The following is a 21949-nucleotide window of genomic DNA, read 5'->3' on the forward strand; positions in this document are numbered from 1 at the left end:
TTGAAAGGTGATGATCTTTTTGATAATGTACACTTGTATTCAACATTGTAAGGTGACGAATTTACAATGTTCAATATCATGACGTATATCATGTAGTCTTGGTATTCATGGAAATGTCTTGATAGTTAATCTCTTGAACTTAATTGATAGATGTCATGCTGACTTGATATCGGTTCTGTATATATATGTTATTTGTGAGATAATCATGATGGTTATTATGTGATGTAATATCTATGGACATGCCATGTTGAGTTATGGTAGACATCATGGAACGTGATGCAAGTGCACATACCATAGCCAGGATATATGAATAGCATGATGACTTGATGTTCAATATACTTCTTGATATCACAAGTGAGGTGATATCTAAATTTGTCATACTTGGTATCTCTTGAACATTTTAATGGATATTAAGAGACATGATTCCTATTGCAAATCATTGTATTCTTTATGAGATAATCATGGTGAGACGCCACGATGTGTTATGGTAGACATCATGTGACATGATGCCAGTGCTCATACCATAACTGGGATATATGAATGCCATGCGACTTGATATTCATTATACTCTTATATCTCGAGTGAGCTAGTATCTAAATTTGTTCATACTTAGTCATCTTCCCTAGCTAAGAGGTAGTGTTGAGATATGATAGCTTGGGTCAGATTATATTGGATACTATTTGCCCATATATGTGAATGTATGTTTTACATACATTCACATCTATGTACTTGTCATAATAATTCTGGTAATATACTTGAAAACCAACCAGCATAATCATATGAGACTAAAATGAACTTGATGCTTATATATATTCTTATCTTGCTTCTTATAATAATGATCGATTAAGGCATATTACTAATCATATGAGTAATCACGTGTAATAACCCCAATAGGTTATAACTTCTTCAAACACCAAAAATCTTTATACTTCAGTTGTTTGACATTTCGTCAAACACTTTGCAAGCAAGGGTCATCTGACTGATATAACTTTTCAGATTGTTGCAATGATTCTTGTTTGGATTTGCCTCAAAGAGAATGCTTACAAAAGACTCCAAATTGTCTAAACAATTACTTAACATAAATATGCAACTAATTTTGGCAATAGTGAATGCATATATGAGTTCTAATCATGAAAATGATCACCTACAGCCAACTGGTATTTTAACAAATAGTTGGTATGCAAGCTAACTGGCTGATAAGAAATGATATATTAACGCTCAAAGACAACTATTAATGACCAGCAATTATATCTCCTTGATTGAGAATGAGTATCCAATACAATATTCATACTAAGTTAGCCAAGACTCTTGGCATTTACAAAGATATCAAAATATGATGCTTGCTGGTAAAGTAATATGCACCTACAGCTGCCAATGAAAACTAATGCAACACTAAATATCTAACTTCAATACTCCCCTACAACAGTACGCTAATCACATGCATGATTAAATACAACTAAAGCCATGGATTGCTGATACCATTGTGAGGAATGTAAAAATGAATGATAGGTCTGATACGAAATGACAATTACAACAGCACTCTATAGTGAAAGGCAACTATGAAAATACACATCAGACCTGGCATATGAAGTCGCCTTAGAGAATAGATGTATTGCAATACCACTGAACAGAAAATAACCTCCTCAAGTGCCCAAGTCGTGCCTCTCTAGTTGCTGCCCCTGATTGTAGATGGCTGTAATAATTTTCTTTGCTTTTTCGAATTGCCCTCTTTTTTTTTTTTTGGATTGCTTTTTCGGCCTGCTTTTTCGGTTCTGCTTTTTCAGCCTGCTTTTTTCGGACTGTTTTTTTGGCCTGCTTTTTTCGGACTGTTTTTTCGGCCTGCTTTTTCGAACTGCTTTTTTGGCCTGCTTTTTCGGCCTGCTTTTTCAAACTGCTTTTTCGGCCTGCTTTTTTGTACTCAAATATTTTTTCTCAATGTAGCACAAATAGAAGACTGAAGTATCTTCCTCCTAGCTGCAATAATTCAAATGATATTTCACACCCTCAAAATTGCGTACCAATTGAGAGTTTTCGTTCTCAATGGCCAGTTGTGACTATTGCAGAAACCCTAGGCTCCACAATGCACATCAACAAACATCAATATCAACAACAACAAATCTGGATGATTAGAATGAAGCCCGAGGTGCCTATTTATTCTTTTTCCTCCACTTTCTCCAGAAGCTTCTAGAACATTATTTTATTTTATCTATTAAGTGACTTTATAAAATATTTTATAATTCAAGTCACTTTATTAAATTAATTAAATATAAAGTTACCTTTTAATATTTATTTATTTGATAACTTTATAAATAATTAACTTAATATCACTTATTTATTTAATTAAAATAATTAATTAGTCATCCTCATAAAATATTCATTATTTTGAACAACTTAATTAATTAAATCAAATTGCCTCCAAAATGGGGACATGACAGTCCGCCCTTCCTAAAATTGCTTGTCCCCAAGCAATGGCTGAACAATAAACCAATCAATCCGCCTGGATTCCAAATGTGGATATCTTGTGCCTCTTCATGCAATTTTTTAATCGACTTAACCTTAGTGCCAAATTTTTGCAGCATTAGGTTGAGTGAGTCCACAGCATAAGGTGTCCAAAAATTTGTTTGTACTGCTCCTCAACCAATAAGCCGTCGACCCTGCAATTCTTTGCATTGTCGGTTACTACTTGAACAACATTCTGAGGGCCAACTTGCTCAATGGCTTGGATGAGAATGTTTGCAAACAACCGTCCTTTACCTGACCTTCACAATCCACAGCTTTCAAAAACATTGCACCTCTTGTAGACACTGCAATAACATTCACCAGAGGACGGTTCTTCGCATCTTTCCATCCATCTGATACTACTGTGACACTTGTTCTGGTCCATGAAATCTTGATAGGCAGCATGACAGTGTCTACACGAGCCACCTCATCATCAAATAAAGCGGTGTGTATTTTCTCATAACCAAGGCCCTTGAACCCCTTTGGAGCATCATTAACTGCTCTCACCATGTATTCCCAATATGGTGAGCGAACAACATTAAATGATAATCCATTTGCATATGCACATCTTGCTATGGCTTGATCGACAATGTCTCTAGCATCATTTTGAAATGATGCTTCCAATGGTCCCTGTTATGTCCCATATTTTTCCCATAGAATTTAATAATAAATAATAAAATAAATGAATCAATTTAAATTATAAAATAAGTTGTGTTAATATCATAGTTCCAAAAATCGCCTTGAAATTGCCGAAATCGCCGATTTGGCGATAAGATTCATGACTCCCGATTTTTTTCGGATCGGAAATTGCTAGTTGCGATTTTTTCTGGTGAATCACCTGAATCGCCCAAATCGGCGATTCATGGCAAAAATCGCCAGAATCGCCATCGGGTATCTCCAAAAATCGGCCGCTCCAACAAGTATAAAAAGTTGGACTTAAAAAAAAAAAAACGCATGTTTTAGTTGCTTTCTAATTTGTCTTTCCTCTTTGTTATAACCCTAAAGAGCCTTCTATTTGCTTAGCATGAGTAGAAGAGAGGAAGAGTGAGAGAGAAGAAGAGAAAAGAAAATCCATAGGTTTCCAACTGGCAAGAAGGAAGAGCAACAAAGAGATCAAAAGTCCATCTGGGGAGGCCGTAAATTGCATTGGGAGCATTAAGGAGTCAATATCAACACTCCTCAACTCATTTGCAAGAGATAAGTGCTGGTTTTTTTTTTGCATATTAGTGTATTATGCATTTTTTGTTAAATTTTTTTAGTGTTCATTTGCAAATCTTTTATGTTTTTTATTTCTACTAAATTGCAAACTAGGGTTTGTTGTTTTGTAGTTTTTGTTTATTAGCTGCAAACTTTGATATTTTACATGAATTTTTTTTTATTGCAGCAGCTCTTTGCTTTCATTTTCCAATTTTCACAATGGGTAAGAAAGATGAATGCTGGAAATATAATGAAGAGTTTCTTGGGAGAACCAAATATCATACAAAATGTATATTTTGCAAAGAAAAAAGAAATTCGAGAGGTATCTATAGATTGAAATACCACATTGTTGGCATACCTGGCCATGATGTCACAATTTGCAGTCATCAAACTGCTGAGGGAAAATGCACTTGTTTGGTGGCATTAGAAGAAATTGAACAAGACAAGTTGAATAGGAAAATGCAACTTGAAGGGTTAAGAGGTATTGGCTCCCGTGCTCCCATATCCGCAATCGCATCTACATCTGCATCTGCATCAGCTTCCGCATCTGTAGGTTGTGTTGGAGAGGGTCCTTCCAGGCCTCCTTTTCATCCTAGTGCTAGTGCTCATGCGAGTGTTAGTGCTAGTGGTAGTCGGTCTTATACTGAGACAGAGTCCAACACCAACCTATTGCGGCCTAGAGTGTGGAAAAATAGAATTGATAGTTACTTTGTGCCCCACACTATTGTTGGCTCCCAACCCACACTTGAGGGCATGGGTTTGAACAAGGAGATTCATGATGTTGCCATAAAAGAGATTTGCAAATTCTGGTACTTTTGCAAATATTCCATTTATTGTAGTCAGGTAATTGATTCTTTTTTCTTTGTTATCTTTAAAGTTAAAGTTAAAAGTAAAAGTAAAACTTTAATTATATCTACTTGTTTTATGATTTGAGTTTTTGATATCTAAATTTCTAATCAATATCATTATCTATTTGTGACAGGGCTCCTTATTTGCAGAACATGATAGATGCAGTTGCCATTTGTGGTCTGGGGTTTAAAGCCCCAACTGAGGCTGAGTTGAGTGGATACCTCCTGGATGAAATGGTTGAGGATATGAGGCATGAGCTTGAGGACAATTGAAAGGAGTGAATCGAAAAGGGTTGCACCATCATGACTGATGGTTGGACAAATAGGAGGGGAAGAACACTCTTCAATTTTCTTGTATCCTGTGGAGGTGATTGATCATTCTACTTTCTTACATACATAATTTTAAATTGTGATTGACTATTTCAAATTTTGATTTGTTGATTGCTAATAGTAATTATAATTCGTTGTTTTGTTACTTGTAGGATATACCATGTTCCTCAAATCCATTGATGTTTTTATTCATGTAAAAAACGCCACATACTTATGTGAGGTTATTGAGGAAGTTATAGCAGAGGTGGGGGAACAACATGTGGTGCAAGTGGCGACGGATAATACAACAAGTTATGTTGTTGCAGGTAAACTTTTAACTTTTCAAGTTTTGAAAATAAATTTATTTGAATTTTAAACTTTTTCTAATTCTAACTTAGAATTTCTAAGTTTCCTAAATTCTAACATGTTTGAAATTCTAATTAACTTGAAATTGTTGTAGGTAAACTTTTGATGGAGAGGCACCCCACCATATTTTAGTCCCCTTGTGCGGCACACTGCATTGACCTCATGTTGGAGGAAATTGACAAACTTGAGTGGGTCAAGTCATGTGTGGAAAGGGCAAAAAACATATGCAAATTTATTTATAATCATTTATTTGTCCTTAGCACAATGAGGAAGTACACAAGAGACAAAGAGTTAGCTCATCCAGGGATCACGAGGTTTGCCTCGAATTTCATCACCTTGCAGTCCTTGTTGACATCAAGGGATGATTTGAGGAGCATGTTTGTTGGGCAGGAGTGGATTTCATCTTCCTATGCTACGACCACTGCAGGGATAGATGTGGTGGATTGCATATTTGATGATGATGGTTTTTGGAAACTTGTTAGAGAAATCCTTAAGGTAAATTTATTGCAATTTAACATTTAATATTTTACAGTTTACTATGCCAATTGTTTAATGATCTAGTTTTACCTTAAGTTATATTATTGAATTATTCTATATTTAAGTTTTGACTCAAATTTTTGTTTTACTTTATATGTAGGCCACTGAGCCCCTTGTATCCCTCTTACGAACTGCTGATGGGGCGAAGCCCTCTATGGGCTACATATATGACGGCATGGATAGGGCCAAGGAGGCCATTAGAGCCCAGTATGTAGGAGTGCAGGAGAAGTATGCCCCTATTTGGGACATCATTGATAGGAGATGGCAGAATCAGCTCCACAAACCCATCCATGCAGCAGCTTACTTTTTGAATCCGACATTTCGTTTCCGTCCTGACTTGAAGGCGGATGAAGAGGTTCTCACCGGATTATATACAGCGGTCCAGAGGTTGATATCTGATGAGGATAGCAGTGCTGCAATTATTGAGCTTGATAAGTTCAATAATAAAGAAGGGCCACTTTTCTCTAGCAGGATGGCCATAGATGCTCGGGAAACAATATAGCCAGATAAAAATTAAATAATATATTCAATATTCATGAATCTAGATTCTAAACTTAAAGTTGATTATGTAATTGTAGAGTTAACTTGTAATTTGTAATTTGTAAATGAGACTAATTGTTTTTATTTTCCCTTATTTCAGATATATGGTGGCAAATGTTTGGGGCCACAACTCCAAAACTTCAAAAAATTGCCATCCGTATTCTGAGTCAGCCAAGCAACGCTTCTGGATGTGAGCGTAGTTGGTCCATGTTCAAGCACATCCACTCGAAGAGGAGAAACAGGTTGACAGTGCAGAGGTTGAATGATCTTGTCTTTGTTCATTACAACGTCCGTGTTAGGATCAGACAGATTTTGGGCACTGACTCCTCTCCGATCATTCTGGAGGAGATTGATCCAGAATCAGAGTGGCTCACAGAGGTTGTGGATCTAGTCTTTACTGAGGAAGACCGTGCGTGGATTTACCAGGTGGATATAGAGGCTGAGGCATCTAGAGCACGTTCTTTAGGCATTGGTAGACGCACACGTGCGCGCACAGACACAGGCCCTAGCGACGTTCGTGAGCCCATCTTACATGCAGGAGATATGGCTCGGCAGTCCTCTAGGACCTACATTAGACGCCTTGCTATTAGGCAAACTGGATACTTAGAGGTTGACGCTGAGGTTGCAACCGAGCTTGAGGATGGTGTTGAGGATGATGATGACTATAAGCCTGAGGCTTGAGCTGGAGCCTTGCTTTTATATTTTGTTTACAGATATCGATACTGAATCATTGATAGACATATGTTTCAAACTTTCATGGATCTTCATCTTAGATTCTTACACACATTTATGATTCGATGTCTTATAGATCATCTTACATACATTCTATGATTTAAATCATTATGATCATTTGATTTCTATTTACTTCAGCTGGCCTACAATTTACATTTTAGATAACATAGTTACGGATGTGATGGATTTTATGTTCTATGTTTATGTATGTTATAGTGTGTTTTAGTTATATTCAATAAAGGGTGCATGAAATAAGTTTTAAATTGTTAAAATCTTTAAAGTTAAAGGGTTTTTTCAAATTTGCCCATTCATCGCCAATTCATTGTTGATTAATGATTCGATTCGGCCTTGCCGATTCCGATCTGATTTTGATTCACGTTACTTTGGTTAATATAATAAAACAAGAGAACATAATATGGATGAAGTAATACCATACAATTCATAATTAGATAAAATATTATTGTATTATAATATATGATATAATATTATAATACAAGCAATTAAATAGTAGAAGATTAATAAAATCAACTTAATCCGCACCCACATAGTTAGAGGAACACACAAAGATAATATAATCAAAGAGACAAGTATATATAAGGATAATTAATGAAGGAAAATAGGGATGACCAAAGTGTCACTATTTAGGACCAAACTAAGGAGAGACAACCATTCAGTATAGGTAATATAAATAGATAGGCAATTATTCATTTAGAGGCGAGAAGAATGCGTCGTTTTTAAATTTTTAAATGTTCTGCTGTTCGCATGAGACTTCTGATAGCAGTTCCAGGTCATCAACTTTTGGTGAGAGATGTGTGTAGGTGTCAAGAAGGATTGCAGAGAGGGGCTTAGGAAGCAGATGGAAAATGATTTGTCAACGAACTAGAGAAGGAATCAGTGTTCAAATACACCACCAGCTATGTGACTTTCCATGTCTCCCAAAAATAAGGGAAGTCAGTTCCGTGAGAACCAGGATAGAGAAGATTGGACAACGATAAAGGAGTTGATAATATAATGGATGAAAAACTATATTACTTGCGCAGATGTTGGGCATGTTTGCTCTAACAATGAAATGATTATTATATAGTGAGCAAGGATGAATAGAGGACATTAATGAAAGAAGATGAACCAAGTGAATATTGATTACATCATAAGTGAACAAGATACATTTTTGAGTGCTAAAGGAGTCCCATATGTATTTTTTTCAGCAGAGATACCACGGAATTCTATCAACGAATTTCATAGGGGCGTCAACGGGTATCAATAATGCAATTACACAATTGTAGAAGTATTTCCTATTAGAACTATCTGAAGTTATAGTCTGAATTTGAAAGATCCCTGATGGATTTCTGCTGTAGATTTATTTTATTTTTTTGTTTTTTTCTGTTTATTAATGTTTTCTTGTAGAACTAGACGGAAATGTAGAAGAGTTTGTTTGTTTTTGTGTTTTTGATGATTATTCCACATAGAAATGAGAAGTAGCAAATGGCAAGAAAAGAGTCTGAAAATAAATAACAATATGCAGTAAAGTCAGAGTTTATACAAATCGTACCAGGCAGATCTCTGAATTATAGAGCCAAATAAAAGATCCAGTACATTTCCTCTAACAATGATGCCACAACTGGCTGATGAAAACGGGCTGATAAGATGCAAGAATCTGCTGCCGAGTAACTGATTTTTCTATGTATCCAAGTGCTGCAAATGACAGAGTACGGCTGCAAGAAATGGCAGTGTACGGCTGCTAGAATTCACCTCCTATATGCCAAAGAACATGCCCAACAAAACAAACTGTAGGCCCAAGCTGAAGTGGCGTCTACCTTCCTCCTGAATACTGTTGAAACTACTGACAAACCGATAGCCAATGCTGCTGAGGGTTACGTCCCAGCCAGCAATTACCCTGGGGTTTGCGTCCCAAAATGCAAATCGCTCAAGTAGAGCAAATCTGAAAAGAAGTGTTTGAAAAATATGCATAATCATGAGAAATGGCGCCCATCTCCTTATAACCCCTTGCAAAGCAATTCGAACCCTAAAGTGACCCCCAATTGGCGTTGGCTATAAAAAAATGAATTAAATCTTATTTTAAAGTGACCATGTCACTAGAAAATGACCTTTTCCACCATAGTAATAAATCCGTTCACCGAATTGCCCTGAGACCAAAGAGGAAGATTTAGAGAATTTCAAGACCTTTCAAACGAGCTATCATAACATGGGATATGCATCCAGATGAGGCCAAAATTCCCTTATTACTCCAAAATGGCTACTAACTTAGCCTTATTTAAATATTAAACGCTAACTTAGGAAATATTAAAAATATAACCCAAATAGCCACAAACTGCCCAACTGACATCACAAACCATAAAATCATCCTGTCACCTGTCTGTGACTGAAGTTGGAAATCAAGGATCCACTGGGAGTCTCATCCCTAAAATTTAGGGATGCTCCTAAAATTTAGGAAACAAGCCCTATCCCTCTGAAACTGAACCCAAAGGGTCATCTCATGGAAACCTAGCCCTGGGCATGATCATACCTCCTAAAAAGTAGGAATGAACCCCATAAATGTAGGAACTGCCTCCTAAAAACAAGGAACGTTACCCAACTGATCAATACCCACCAGAAAGCTAAGTCCCCAACACTGAATAACCATACTGGGTCTCTATCCAACCCTGTCAGCCTACAAGACCCCATAATAAGCTGACTCACATGTCTCTGTTAGACTGAGCTAGAGTGGGGACATGACAGTCCTCCCCTCTTGGAGATGCTTGCTCACAAGCAACTGTAATGCAGGATGCTGTAAAATGCTCTCACCCTCCCAGGTGGCATCCTCTATGGGAAGATCTCTCCATCAAACCAAATACTCTCGAATCACTCGGCTTCTCAGCCGCCGTTCCCTCACCTCAAGAATCTCATCAGGGACCAAAATCAATTTACCTTCTTCATCCGTAGGAGGTAATTCAGATGAAACTATAATATGTTGTCCAAGGGCCTTTTTCAGGCAAGATACATGAAATACATTATGAACCTTGCTGCCATGTGGTAACTCAACCTCATATGCAACCTCTCCCACTCGCCTGAGTACCCTGTATGGACCATAAAAATGTGGTTTGAGCTTCTCAGCTCCCCCCCTTTTTAGGGTGCTCTGCCGATATGGTTGTAAACGCAGAAAGACCATATCATCCACCTCAAATGCCCTCTCAATCCTGTGCCTGTCAGCATACATCTTTTGCTGATTTTGGGCTTGCTGCAAATTCTCCCTAAGAGATCTCATGACATCCTGGTTCTCTTATAACCAATCTTGAGCCAAGGGAACTCTACTGTCACCAAATGCCAAATCAGTGAAAGATAATGCCTCATATCCATAGAGAGCTCTGATAGGCGTCATGCCAATGGACATATGATGCGTAGTATTATAACAATACTCGCCCAAATGCAGCCAACGCACCCATGCTTTTTGCTGCCCTGACACATAGTTACGCAAATATCCCTCAACCCATTTGTTAACTATTTCTGTCTGCCCATCCATTTGAGGGTGGTAACTAGTATTAGGTGTTAACAAAGTACCAGCTAGTGTAAAAATTTCCTGCCAGAAGGAACTCATGAATCTGCTGTCCCTATCACTCACAATGGTCTTGGGAAGACCATGAAGTCTAAACACCTCCTTGAAGAACAACTCAGCCACCTGCGGTGCTGTAAAATCTAATGCAATGGGAAAGAAGTGGGCATACTTCGTTAGCCTATCCACAACAACATAGATGCAATCTTTCCCTTGAACCCAAAGAAGACCTGTAATGAAATCCATGGAGATCCCTGTCCACTTCTGTTCCGGTATAGGCAAGGGCTGCAATAATCCCGCTGGGTAGGTATGCTCCGACTTGTTCTGCTGACAAGTCATACACTCACGGACATGGCGTAAAACATCATCTTTGAGACCCTTCCAAGAGAATCTCTTATGTACCGCCTTGTAAGTCTTACCATATCCTGGGTGTCCGGCTGTAGGAATATCATGGAGAGCATGAAAAATTTGTTCCTTCGACTGAGAACTCGGAACAAGGTAAACCCTATCTTTATAGTAGATAATATCATCTACCACACTGTATCTGTCATCCACTATCAATCCCTCCATAATCTCACAAGCATGCTAATCTTTGGAGTATTCAACTAAAAGTTGAGCCTTCCAATCTGCTGAAATCTCGCTCAATGAACATAGGGCAGCCAATGAAGGTTTCCTAGAGAGTGCATCAGCCACAGTATTATTCTTCCCTTTTATGAATTCGATATCAAAGTCATAAGCTTGAATTTTGCTAACCCATTTTTGTTGTCGATCATTGAGCTCTATTTGATTTAGGAAATACTTCAGACTGTTATGGTCTATTCTCACCACAAATTTACTGCCAACAAGATACTGTCTGAACTTGGCTAATGCATGCATAATAGCCAACATTTCCTTATTATAGGTAGAGTACAACTTTTCATTGTTTTGCAACTTCCTGCTCTCATAGGCAATGGGGTGTCTATTCTGCATCAACACCTCTCCTATACCCAAGCCTGACGCATCACACTCCAGGACAAATGGCTTCGAGAAATCAGGTAGTGCCAAAACGGGGCAAGTACTGATAACCTCCTTGAGTCTATCAAAGACCCCCTGTGCTTGTTCTGTCCATCTGAACGATCCTTTCTTTGTGAGATCTGTCAAAGGTGCTGCCAGCTGTGAGAAACCCTTCACAAATCTTCTATAATAAGCACACAATCTAAGGAACCCTCGTAACTCAGTAATGTTCCGAGGAACAGGCCAATTCTGAATCGTCTGAATCTTCTCTTCATGCACCTTCACCCCCTCAGCACTAATCACATGACCCAAATATAACACCTCCCCCAATCCAAACTCACATTTGAAAAGCTTAGCAAATAGAGACTGACTCTCCATTATGCTAAGTACCTCCTCGAGATGTCTGAGATGGTCCTCCCAAGTACTGCTGTAAATCAATATATCGTCAAAAAACACTAGAACCGATTTCTTCAACTGCTTGTTGAAGATATGATTCATATAGGACTGGAAAGTAGCTGGTGCATTGGTAAGGCCAAAAGGCATTACCAGAAACTCATAGTGCCCATAGTGACAACGAAAGGCGGTCTTGTGTACATCCTCTGCTCGTACACTTATCTGATGATAACCTGAACGAAGATCAATCTTAGAGAAGTAGACAGCCCCATGTAACTCATCTAACAACTCATCAATGCGCGGAATGGGATATCTATTTTTTATTGTCTTCTTGTTCAAAGCTCTATAGTCTACACACATCCGTAGAGTCCCATCCTTCTTCTTAACAAGCACTATAGAAGAAGCAAAGGGCCTGGAACTAGGTCGAATGAAACCCATGTCGAATAGCTCATGAATAGTCTTCTCAATTTCATCCTTATAGGCTCTAGGATGACGATATGGGGTAGTAATCACTGGCTTCGCTCCATCCTCCAACTCTATACCATGCTCAAACCCTCTATCTGGTGGCACTCTAGGAGGTATATCACCAAACACTCTACTGTGACGATCCATCACTGACTGAATGTCCACATGAAATACATGACCATCTTGAGATATGGGTGTTTTGGATTTAACCAAACAGTGTGTAGCCCAAAGCATATCATTATACCTAAGGATGGTCTCCATCCTGCGAGAAGTCACCTCCCTGGGTCCACCATCTGACGTTGCCTTCAAAATCACCTTCTGCCCGCCAGAAAGAAACTCTAACTGCATTTGATGGTGATCAATAATGTAATGCCCAATACCCTGTAACCACTGCATGCCCAAAACCACATCATAATCTTCTATGGGAAGCACATAGAAGTCATCAGTCAAAGTATAATCTCCCATTTGAATACTAAGCTGTGGAATCCGCTTGGTACAACCCAAAATGGTACCATCAGCCACCTTCACTCCAAAACCACCAAACTCCTCGTACTGTAAGCCACGCCTCTCAACTAATTTTTGATCAATAAAGTTATGCATAGCACCTGTGTCTACCAAACTGGTGATCCGCTTACCCTTAAGTGTACCTTTCAACCGGAAGGCATGAAACTTAGGATAATTGGAGAGGGTAGCCATAGCTACTTTAGCTGATGCCACAGGCTCAGTGGTGTCTAACTCCAACTGTGTCGGAAACTGCTCAACATCCTCTGTATTATCCTGAATATCAGTATCAGGAACCTCCTCATCCCCTAACTCAAAAGTCACCTCAATCAAATGAACCTTTCCTTTACCCGTGCAACGGTGTCCTGGTTCCCATGGTTCTTTGCAGGAAAAACACAACTTTTTCCTCCTCAATTCATTCCTCGTCTCCTGATTCATCCAAGGAGTTTTAGATGAGGTCCCTCCTTTGTTCTGTGTCGTATTGGCCTTTTGTGCAGGTCGTGAATCTCTAAATGGTTTCTCATATGCCTGATAAGAAGTGGGAACAATATCCAATCTCAATGTCACATCAATAGCCTCCTTAAGAGTAGCTGGTTGGAAAGCACGTACCAATCCTTTTAGTCTATCCTGCAAACCCTCAATGAACAAGATCACACTACGTTTCTGGGGCATATCCGGAACCATAACTGCAATATGTTGGAACTCATTAATATAGGCTTCTGCATGACCAATTTGTTTAAGGTGAGCCAACTCCCTGTAATAAAGTTCTGTATCCTTACGGTCAAATCGTGCAATGAGTCGCTCGGTGAACTCAGCATAGGAGTGAACTAAGGCGTGATCCTGGGTGACCAATCCATGGTGCCACCAATTATAGGCAATCCCCTCTAAATGCAACACAACAAACTGAATAGCCTCACGCTCAGGCATGGGCCTCAATGAAAGGTATATGTCCAGCTTGTGGACCCAAGCTCGTGCACTAGTGTCTCCTGAGCCATTATATGGGGCCAATGTAATCTTCCCAGTAGCTCTATTGAGGTCATAATTCTGCTGCTGTTGTGGTAGTCTATTACCACGATCTCCCGTAAACCTGATTGTATCTCTATGATGTGCACAATACTGGGGAAGAGGGAAGACGTCGCTAACCTCAGGACGTAGGGCTCTCCACTCAGCTGTGGCTGCCAAAACTGACTCCTGAAACCCCACTTCTGGTGGTTCCACCTGCGCTGGCCATTCACCTGGTATGAATTGGGGAAGCAATGGCCTATTCCTAGTAGGTGTACGATGGCAATGCCTCCTACTGGAATGAAGGAAGCTCCCAACTGAAGAATGGGACTGATGGCTGCGCTGACTACTAGCCATTGAAACTGATCTACTTTGCCTGCCTCTGTGTCCACCCATCTCCAAACGTTCCAAGGTATCCTGTAACCTATCTAGAGCCTGAGCAATCCTAGGCTGAGTAGTGAATAGGGTCCGCACCATCTCTCTTTCTTCTGCCTCTGTAGGCATGCCGTCGCCAGTAGCACCCTGTGCCTCACCCATAGCTGGTATCTGTGCGTCTCTGGTGGCCTTTGCTTGCCATTGGTTTCTCCTGCGCTCATAGAATCTGTGTATTTCTCCACCAGGATGCATAGATTTGTATTCAATCCACCAACTAGTGACTACCCAGATGCTGAAATGATTTATCAAAAACTTTTATCCAATACCCAGATGCCAAAATCTGTTGTGGCAATTTCTCACAAACCCTATAAGTTGGCAGGATGTAAGCTCTGATACCATTGAAAGATCCCTGATGGATCTCCGCTGTAGATTTATTTTATTTTTTTGTTTTTTCCTGTTTATTAATGTTTTCTTGTAGAACTAGGCGGAAATGCAGAAGAGTTTGTTTGTTTTTGTGTTTTTGATGATTATTCCACATAGAAATGAGAAGTAGCAAATGGCAAGAAAAGAGTCTGAAAATAAATAACAATATGCAGTAAAGTCAGAGTTTATACAAATCGTACTAGGCAGATCTCTGAATTATAGAGCCAAATAAAAGATCTAGTACATTTCCTCTAACAATGATGCGACAACTGGCTGATGAAAATGGGCTAATAAGATGCAAGAATCTGCTACTGAGTAACCGATTTTTCTATGTATCCAAGTGCTGCAAATGACAGAGTACGGCTGCAAGTACGGTTGCAAGAAATGGCAGTGTACGGCTGCTAGAATTCACCTCTCATACGCCAAAGAACATGCCCAACAAAACAAACTGTAGGCCCAAGCTGAAGTGGCGTCTACCTTCCTCCTGAATACTATTGAAACTATTGACAAACCAATACCCAATGCTGCTGAAGGTTACATCCCAGCCAGCAATTACCCTGGGGTTTGCGTCCCAGAATGCAAATCGCTCAAGCAGAGCAAATTTGAAAAGAAGTGTTTGAAAAATATGCATAATCATGAGAAATGGCGCCCATCTCCTATAACCCCTTGCAAAGCAATTCGAACCCTAAAATGACCCCCAATTGGCGTTGGCTATAAAAAAATGAATTAAATCTTATTTTAAAGTGACCATGTCACTAGAAAATGACCTTTTCCACCATAGTAATAAATCCGTTCACCGAATTGCCCTGAGACCAAAGAGGAAGATTTAGAGAATTTCAAGACCTTTCCAACAAGCTATCATAACATGGGATACGCATCCAGATGAGGCCAAAATTCCCTTATTACTCCAAAATGGCTATTAACTTAGCCTTATTTAATATTAAACGCTAACTTAGGAAATATTAAAAATATAACCCAAATAGCCACAAACTGCCCAACTGACATCACAAATCATAAAATCATCTTGTCACCTGTCTGTGACTGAAGTCGGAAATCAAGGATCCACTGGCAGTCTCATCCCTAAAATCTAGGGATGCTCCTAAAATTTAGGAAACAAGCCCTATCCCTCTGAAACTGAACCCAAAGGGTCATCTCATGGAAACCCAGCCCTGGGCATGATCATACCTCCTAAAAAGTAGGAATGGACCCCATAAATGTAGGAACTGCCTCTTAAAAACAAGGAACGTCACCCAACTGATGAATACCCACCAGAAAATCAAGTCCTTAACACTGAATAACCATACTGGGTCTCTATCCAACCCTGTCAGCCTACAAGACCCCATAATTAGCTGACTCACATGTCTCTGTTAGACTGAGCTAGAGTGGGGACATGACAGGAATTGCAACTAGAATCTCCAATCCTCTAACCAGTTATTGGATATATCTGAAATACTCACCATACCTGCAGAGGCTAGCGATTATAACCAATGATATTGAGCATCCCCGACTGTATCTACGGAAAAATACATAATATATTACAGTAGGTGTCATAGAGGCGATCAAATTTGACCCTTTTACATTATGCAGCTAAGAGGATAAGAAGGAATAGACACTGGAATCAATAAACGGTGATCATAAGAGGTTGGAACCAAATCAGAATAGCACACAACATTTAGTAATTGATGCATGTGCATACCAGCTTCTAAATCAGTATTGGAGAATCAAATTATCAACATGAATGTTAGACAAGTTTTGGAAAGGAAAGAATAATTAATAAGGGATGTACAAGGTTTAATATAATAGACATTGTCTACAAATTACATTGAGGAAGAAGATATATATATATATATATATATATATATATATATATATATATATATATATATATATATATATATATATATATGTCAATCACAGAAAAGGAAAGATACATATAGAATAGATTAAGGGAAGGATGTATATTTGCAAGTTAGAGTTCCTCTAGCATTTCAAGGAACCACAAGGCAAGTATATTTGGAAAGAAGATATATATATATATATATGGAATTTACTGGACTCAGAGGAATCATTAAGAAAAATTAAATGCAGTTATAAATAGGGACATTACAGTCCCACTGCTTTCTTATTTACAAGTTGTTTTTGAGGAGAATGTAAGAATGGATGACCCTTAGCTGTTGGTCCCTTTCTTTGAAGGCCTACTGCTTTGCAACGGATGGGTAGCATTTGCCCTCCTAGCAGCTTCATCTGCTTGCTTTTGTTCTTGAATATATTTGTTCACAATGTGATTTGGAAAGAGGGTTTTAGGTAGCTTTCTGTTTACTCTTGGCTTCCTTGTACAAAATTTAATGCCTTTTTGAGGAATAAAGCACAAATGTGCTTTCACTCTACTATAGGAACTACTTGCTTTCTCTTTGCAATGGCTGCAAATCCATACACAACCTCATCCACCCAGCACTGGTCGAAGTATTTCCACGTATTTCCATAACAAGGAGCATCTATCGTTTTTGAAGTGGGGATTTCCGGTACCAGAACCAGTTGCAGCCATTTCAAGAATCTACAAAGAACAAAAAAACAAAAATGATTCCTTATATATATCATTACTATTACATGATATTTGACTACTAAACATGTCTTAGCTAATCTGAATCATGTTACATAATATATACCAATATAGGCTAATCGTTTATTGGCAGTAAACTAGTAAATTAGTAATTAAAATGAAGCCTGTATTTGTGATCCACTTAATCAAGAGATTGTATAGATTATTAAATTAAATTTAAGAATGGTTAACTTTAAAATAATACGTGAAAATGCTAACCTGTAGAGAGGAAGATGACATTGTTTCTCAGAATCCAAACTCGCTTGCAACTCAAAAATTTGTTGTGAGGAACCACAGGATGCAACTAATGCTCAAAACCGATGGGCTTACAATCCATTAGTGCAACACAAAATTTTTTTGTTCCCCAAGCTGCTCAGAATTTGCGGGCTCAGAATGCAACATAGAATGTTTTATCACAGGAAAGCAACCACAGGAAGCTGCCAAGCGATCATGTGTGAAGACTTAGAGACAAGCGATACACTGAGGAAGCAGCATAATTTTTTAGGTTTAAGACACGAAATACATGTTCTGCAAAATCGTGGCGGAAATATTTTCATGCATGATGTTTCATTGTTTTACTTCATCAAATCGCGACACTATTTAGGTTTAAACTTTTACCATTTACAACTTTACATTATAATATGCATAAAACAATTTAATAAAGTAAAAACAATGTCGTTGAAGTCGACAAATTTACAAAAATCAACAATCACTCAAATTTGTTCTAATTTACCTCTTGGGTTCGGTCACGTGGTTTTGACAGTTGCCCAAATTGGATTAAAATTTGACCCGGGTTTGTATGGATGAATTTTATAAAAATATCATAGGGAAATTGCGATTTGGATTCAAATTCAAATCGAATACGAATATCTTACAAATCGAATTGCGATTTCCTAGTTGCAGCAACAAATATGGTAACCTAGCTTAAAACAATTAATACATTGTCAGAAAAGCAATATTAATCTAGCATAACAATAAACCTTGTATGCTGACTATATCATACAAGCTTAAGGATGTTGTACCATGAGTAGCTTGGTCTCGAGGAAAGACTAAAATATTTGTTAGGATTTTTCAGTACTCCAAGTTAGACATAATCTTTGTGAATATTAAATCCTTATTTGTTCCATTTTGATTTGTTGTTTTTGAGTTGAACATTTTGTGTTAAAAATTAGTTGCCGTGCAATTTTTTTATTACATTATGAATGCATGTAAGTGTTTGCCGCATGGGGTAAATCGTTTAATGCATATAGACTATGAACAAGAACAACAATACTCCTTTTATTATTCGCATATGCCAAAGACAATACATTATGCTTATGATGATTACAACAATGACCCAAAAGTGTGTATATATACTTTTCAAAGAACCTTCCCAAAGGGGTTCGTCGGCTTCATAACAAGAACCTTACCAAAGGCCCCCGTCAGTTGATATGCAATTTTACCGACGACATCATCCCCCCCAAAAATATAAGGTCCTTCTTAGCTATAGATTCTTCCAATTGCTTTTTCCACTTTCTCTTGCCCACAGAGTCCGTTTATTCTTTTATTTGGTTAGGTCACTTCTCTCTTCGTACAAATTTCTTTGCTTCCTAGTGGCCGTACGGGCCTATTAGCTGCTCTGCACTAACTGTATCACTTGATTTGCCTTACTGGGTGAATGCTATACGCCGTACGATCTCAGATGGTTTGCTGAATGGAGCCGGACGATGTTTTCATGAAATAATAATACAAAAAGGGACTTGATGACTTCTATTCAAGCCGATATGCATCACGCTTGGGATATCTCTAAAATCTCAAATCAAACTTGCAGCTTGACATACATCTTCATAATCATGTAGAAACACTAAATGATCAAATTCGGCATACAACAGTAATTCCATTTACAAACCTTTTCACACCAATCAAGCTTCATACTATGGCAAATGCATTCAAGATCTTATACCTCACCATGCTGATCTGCACAATGTGATATTTGGGCGTACGACGCTATTTAAAGGAGTCATACGGTGCTTGAATAAACAGGTCGTGTGGTGTCTTCCTTAAGACCATACGGACAGTGTGAAATTCTGCAAGACAAATCCGTACGGTGCCTAAAACCAAGCTCCAAATACGTACGACAGCAAACAACAATTTTAACCTCCTAGTCCGTACGGTTGCAACCAAGTCATATATCCTTCCAATCTGTACTGTAACAAACAAGCAATTTATCCTTTCAAAATCCGTATGGTGCTCAAATAGAGGACTTCAAAATCCGTACGTGCTTGATGGAGAACTTAATCTTTTAAATCCATACGGGTATGCAGCTGTTGAAGATTGTACGACTAATGGAACCATCGTACGGTATCCATCAAGGCAATATAAGTTGCCATACGACAACTTTTTTTTTTCACTTTTGTCTCTTTTTTTTATTTTTAATTTTTAATTTTTGTAATAAATCAAATCTCCTTTTGAGCTTCGTCATTCTTTGATGAGGGGATCGTTCTGGTGTGGTACATCTTTAGCTTTGAACTGTTGACTGCCTCTGGTATTTCTTGTTCGTCTAATGTCCACAACTTTATCTCTCCGTTGTTGGCTACCTCTTGAATTTGCTATGGCCCGACCTATCTAACTTTAAACTTCCCTGGTTTGATTTCGTTCCGTCCATCATACTTCAACACCAACTGCCTTGGTTGGAACTTAATTAGTTTGAGGTGTTTATCATGCCATGCCTTGCGCCTGTTTTGTGTCACCTCCATGGCCCATTGTGCCAATAGCCGCTTCTCCTCGAGCTTGTTCAGATTATGCAACCTTTCCCTCAAGCTTGCCATGTCGCCTAACTTATTTTCCAATGCGATTTGCAGGCTCGGTAGCATGAATTCTGCTGGTACCACTGCCTCTTGTCCGAACATCAACTGGAATGGTGTGTGTCCAGTTGTCACTTTGTACGCCGTGCGGTATGCACAAAGGGCAGAGGGCAATTTTTGCTCCCAATCTTCACTTTCAACCACACATCACTTGTAGATGATTGCTACCAAGACCTTGTTCGTAGCCTCAGCCTGTCAATTTGCTCTCAGATAGTACGCGCTTGACAATGAATGATAGATCTTAAATTTCGTAGTCAGCAGTCGGATAACATGGTTAACAAAGTGTCCTGCCCTATCATTGGTCAATTGTAGTGGAATCCCGTACCTGGTAATTTTTTGCTCATAAATAAATCTCGTTGTGCTTACCACCGAGTTATCCGGTAGTGCGTGTGCCTCCACCCACTTGGTCAGATACTCCATCGCTACAACAATGTAATGACACCTTCTAGTTTGGCTCACCTTCAGAGGATCGATGAAGTTCAACCCAATCTTTCAAAGAGTTCTTGTGCATGTGAGGGGTTAAGCAGCATGAAGTCTCTCTTCAACGGTTTCCCAGTCCTTCGGCAAGTGTCACATCCAACGACCCATTTGCGTGCGTCGTTGTACAGTGTGTTCCACCACAGTCCTGCCAACAATATTTTTCGTACTGTCGTATCAGGTCTCATATGTCCTCATGCGGGACCCTCATGTGCTTCCTTCAACACCCTCGGTATTTCCTCTAACACACAACGTCGCAGGATGTGATCAGGTCCCATCTTGTATAGTAATCCATTGATCAATTGAAATGTACGGCTCCTGATTACCAATTTCTGCCTTTCATTTGGTGGCATTTCACTTGGAAATTGTCTTGTCGAAAGGTACTCTCCAATGCTCGTGTACCATTTTGGCAGTATTGCAATTTGAACCAACTGTGTATCAAGAAAATCGTTGTTGACTCCGTCCGCTGGCTCTCCTTTTTTCAGACACGACAGATGGTCTGCGTTGACATGTTTCTTCCCAGGCCGTACAATGATCTTGAAAGTAAACTCCTGCGACAAAGGTAACCACTGGCTGATTCTCCCTTGGATGGTAGGTTTATTTACCAGGTACAACAGAGCCTGATGGTCAATGTACCGACACATTGCATAGGCCGAATGGCATCCGGTTGTATGCGTACACCCCATCTTCTACCACAAATGTCATTTTCAGCTTGTCCTCTTCTGCTATGCAAATTTGATTATATCCCGAAAACCCGTCCATAAGGGAATAAATCTCATGTCCCACCACCTCCTCCAATATGCTGTCTGTGAACGATATTAGGAAGGGGTCCTTGATTGTTACCGCATTGAGGCATCTGAAATCGACACATATCCGGATCTGGGTAGTATCCTTCTTTAGTGAGATTACTATAGGCGACACCCATTCACTTGTCTGAACCTTGAAAATAATACTGGGCTCCAGCATCCTGTTGATTTTTTCTGTAACCCGTGCTGCATAGTTCTTATTCATCCTGTAAGGTCGCTTTTGTACAGGGACTACACCTTCGACCAACGGAATGCAGTGCACACACAACTCCGGAGGTACTTCTTTCAGATCCTTATATGTCCAAGCGAATACATCTTTGTATTCCAGAAATATTTTAAATGTTGCCTTGAGTACTGAATTCCAGTTATCCTCCACTAGTATGTTTTTTGGTTCCGTCTCATCTCCCAAATTCATGGTTTGCATTGTGGCTTCGTTATATTTGATCAGCTTCCCTTCACCGAATACATGTGCAGGTGTTTCATCCAGCGATGCGTCT

The 21949-nt window shown here is 39.0% G+C and overlaps 2 protein-coding genes across 3 annotated transcripts in view; both read left to right on the top strand.

Annotated features, from left to right (window-relative positions):
- The window catches only part of LOC149561410 (uncharacterized), a 295535-nt gene that overhangs the window by 185340 nt on the left and 88246 nt on the right, over positions 1 to 21949 (top strand). The window lies entirely within an intron of this gene.
- LOC149561411 (uncharacterized) lies at positions 4679 to 7160 on the top strand. The gene is made up of 4 exons (XM_089825136.1): positions 4679 to 4911; positions 5027 to 5179; positions 5314 to 5714; positions 5857 to 7160. The coding sequence occupies exons 3-4, from the start codon at positions 5382 to 5384 to the stop codon at positions 6256 to 6258; spliced, it is 735 nt and encodes a 244-aa protein (XP_089681262.1). The 5' UTR covers positions 4679 to 4911; positions 5027 to 5179; positions 5314 to 5381; the 3' UTR covers positions 6259 to 7160.

This window comes from Cupressus sempervirens, chromosome 4, assembly GCF_028749045.1.
Source record: "Cupressus sempervirens isolate cs-2001-9-10 chromosome 4, ASM2874904v1, whole genome shotgun sequence".
Classification (NCBI taxonomy): domain Eukaryota; kingdom Viridiplantae; phylum Streptophyta; class Pinopsida; order Cupressales; family Cupressaceae; genus Cupressus; species Cupressus sempervirens.

Coding starts and splice junctions, on each gene's coding strand:
- LOC149561411 (XM_089825136.1), top strand. CDS start 5,382: ATGTTGGAGGAAATTGACAAACTTGAGTGGGTCAAGTCATGTGTGGAA. Junction 5,715..5,856: donor TTGTTAGAGAAATCCTTAAG/GTAAATTTATTG, acceptor CTTTATATGTAG/GCCACTGAGCCCCTTGTATC.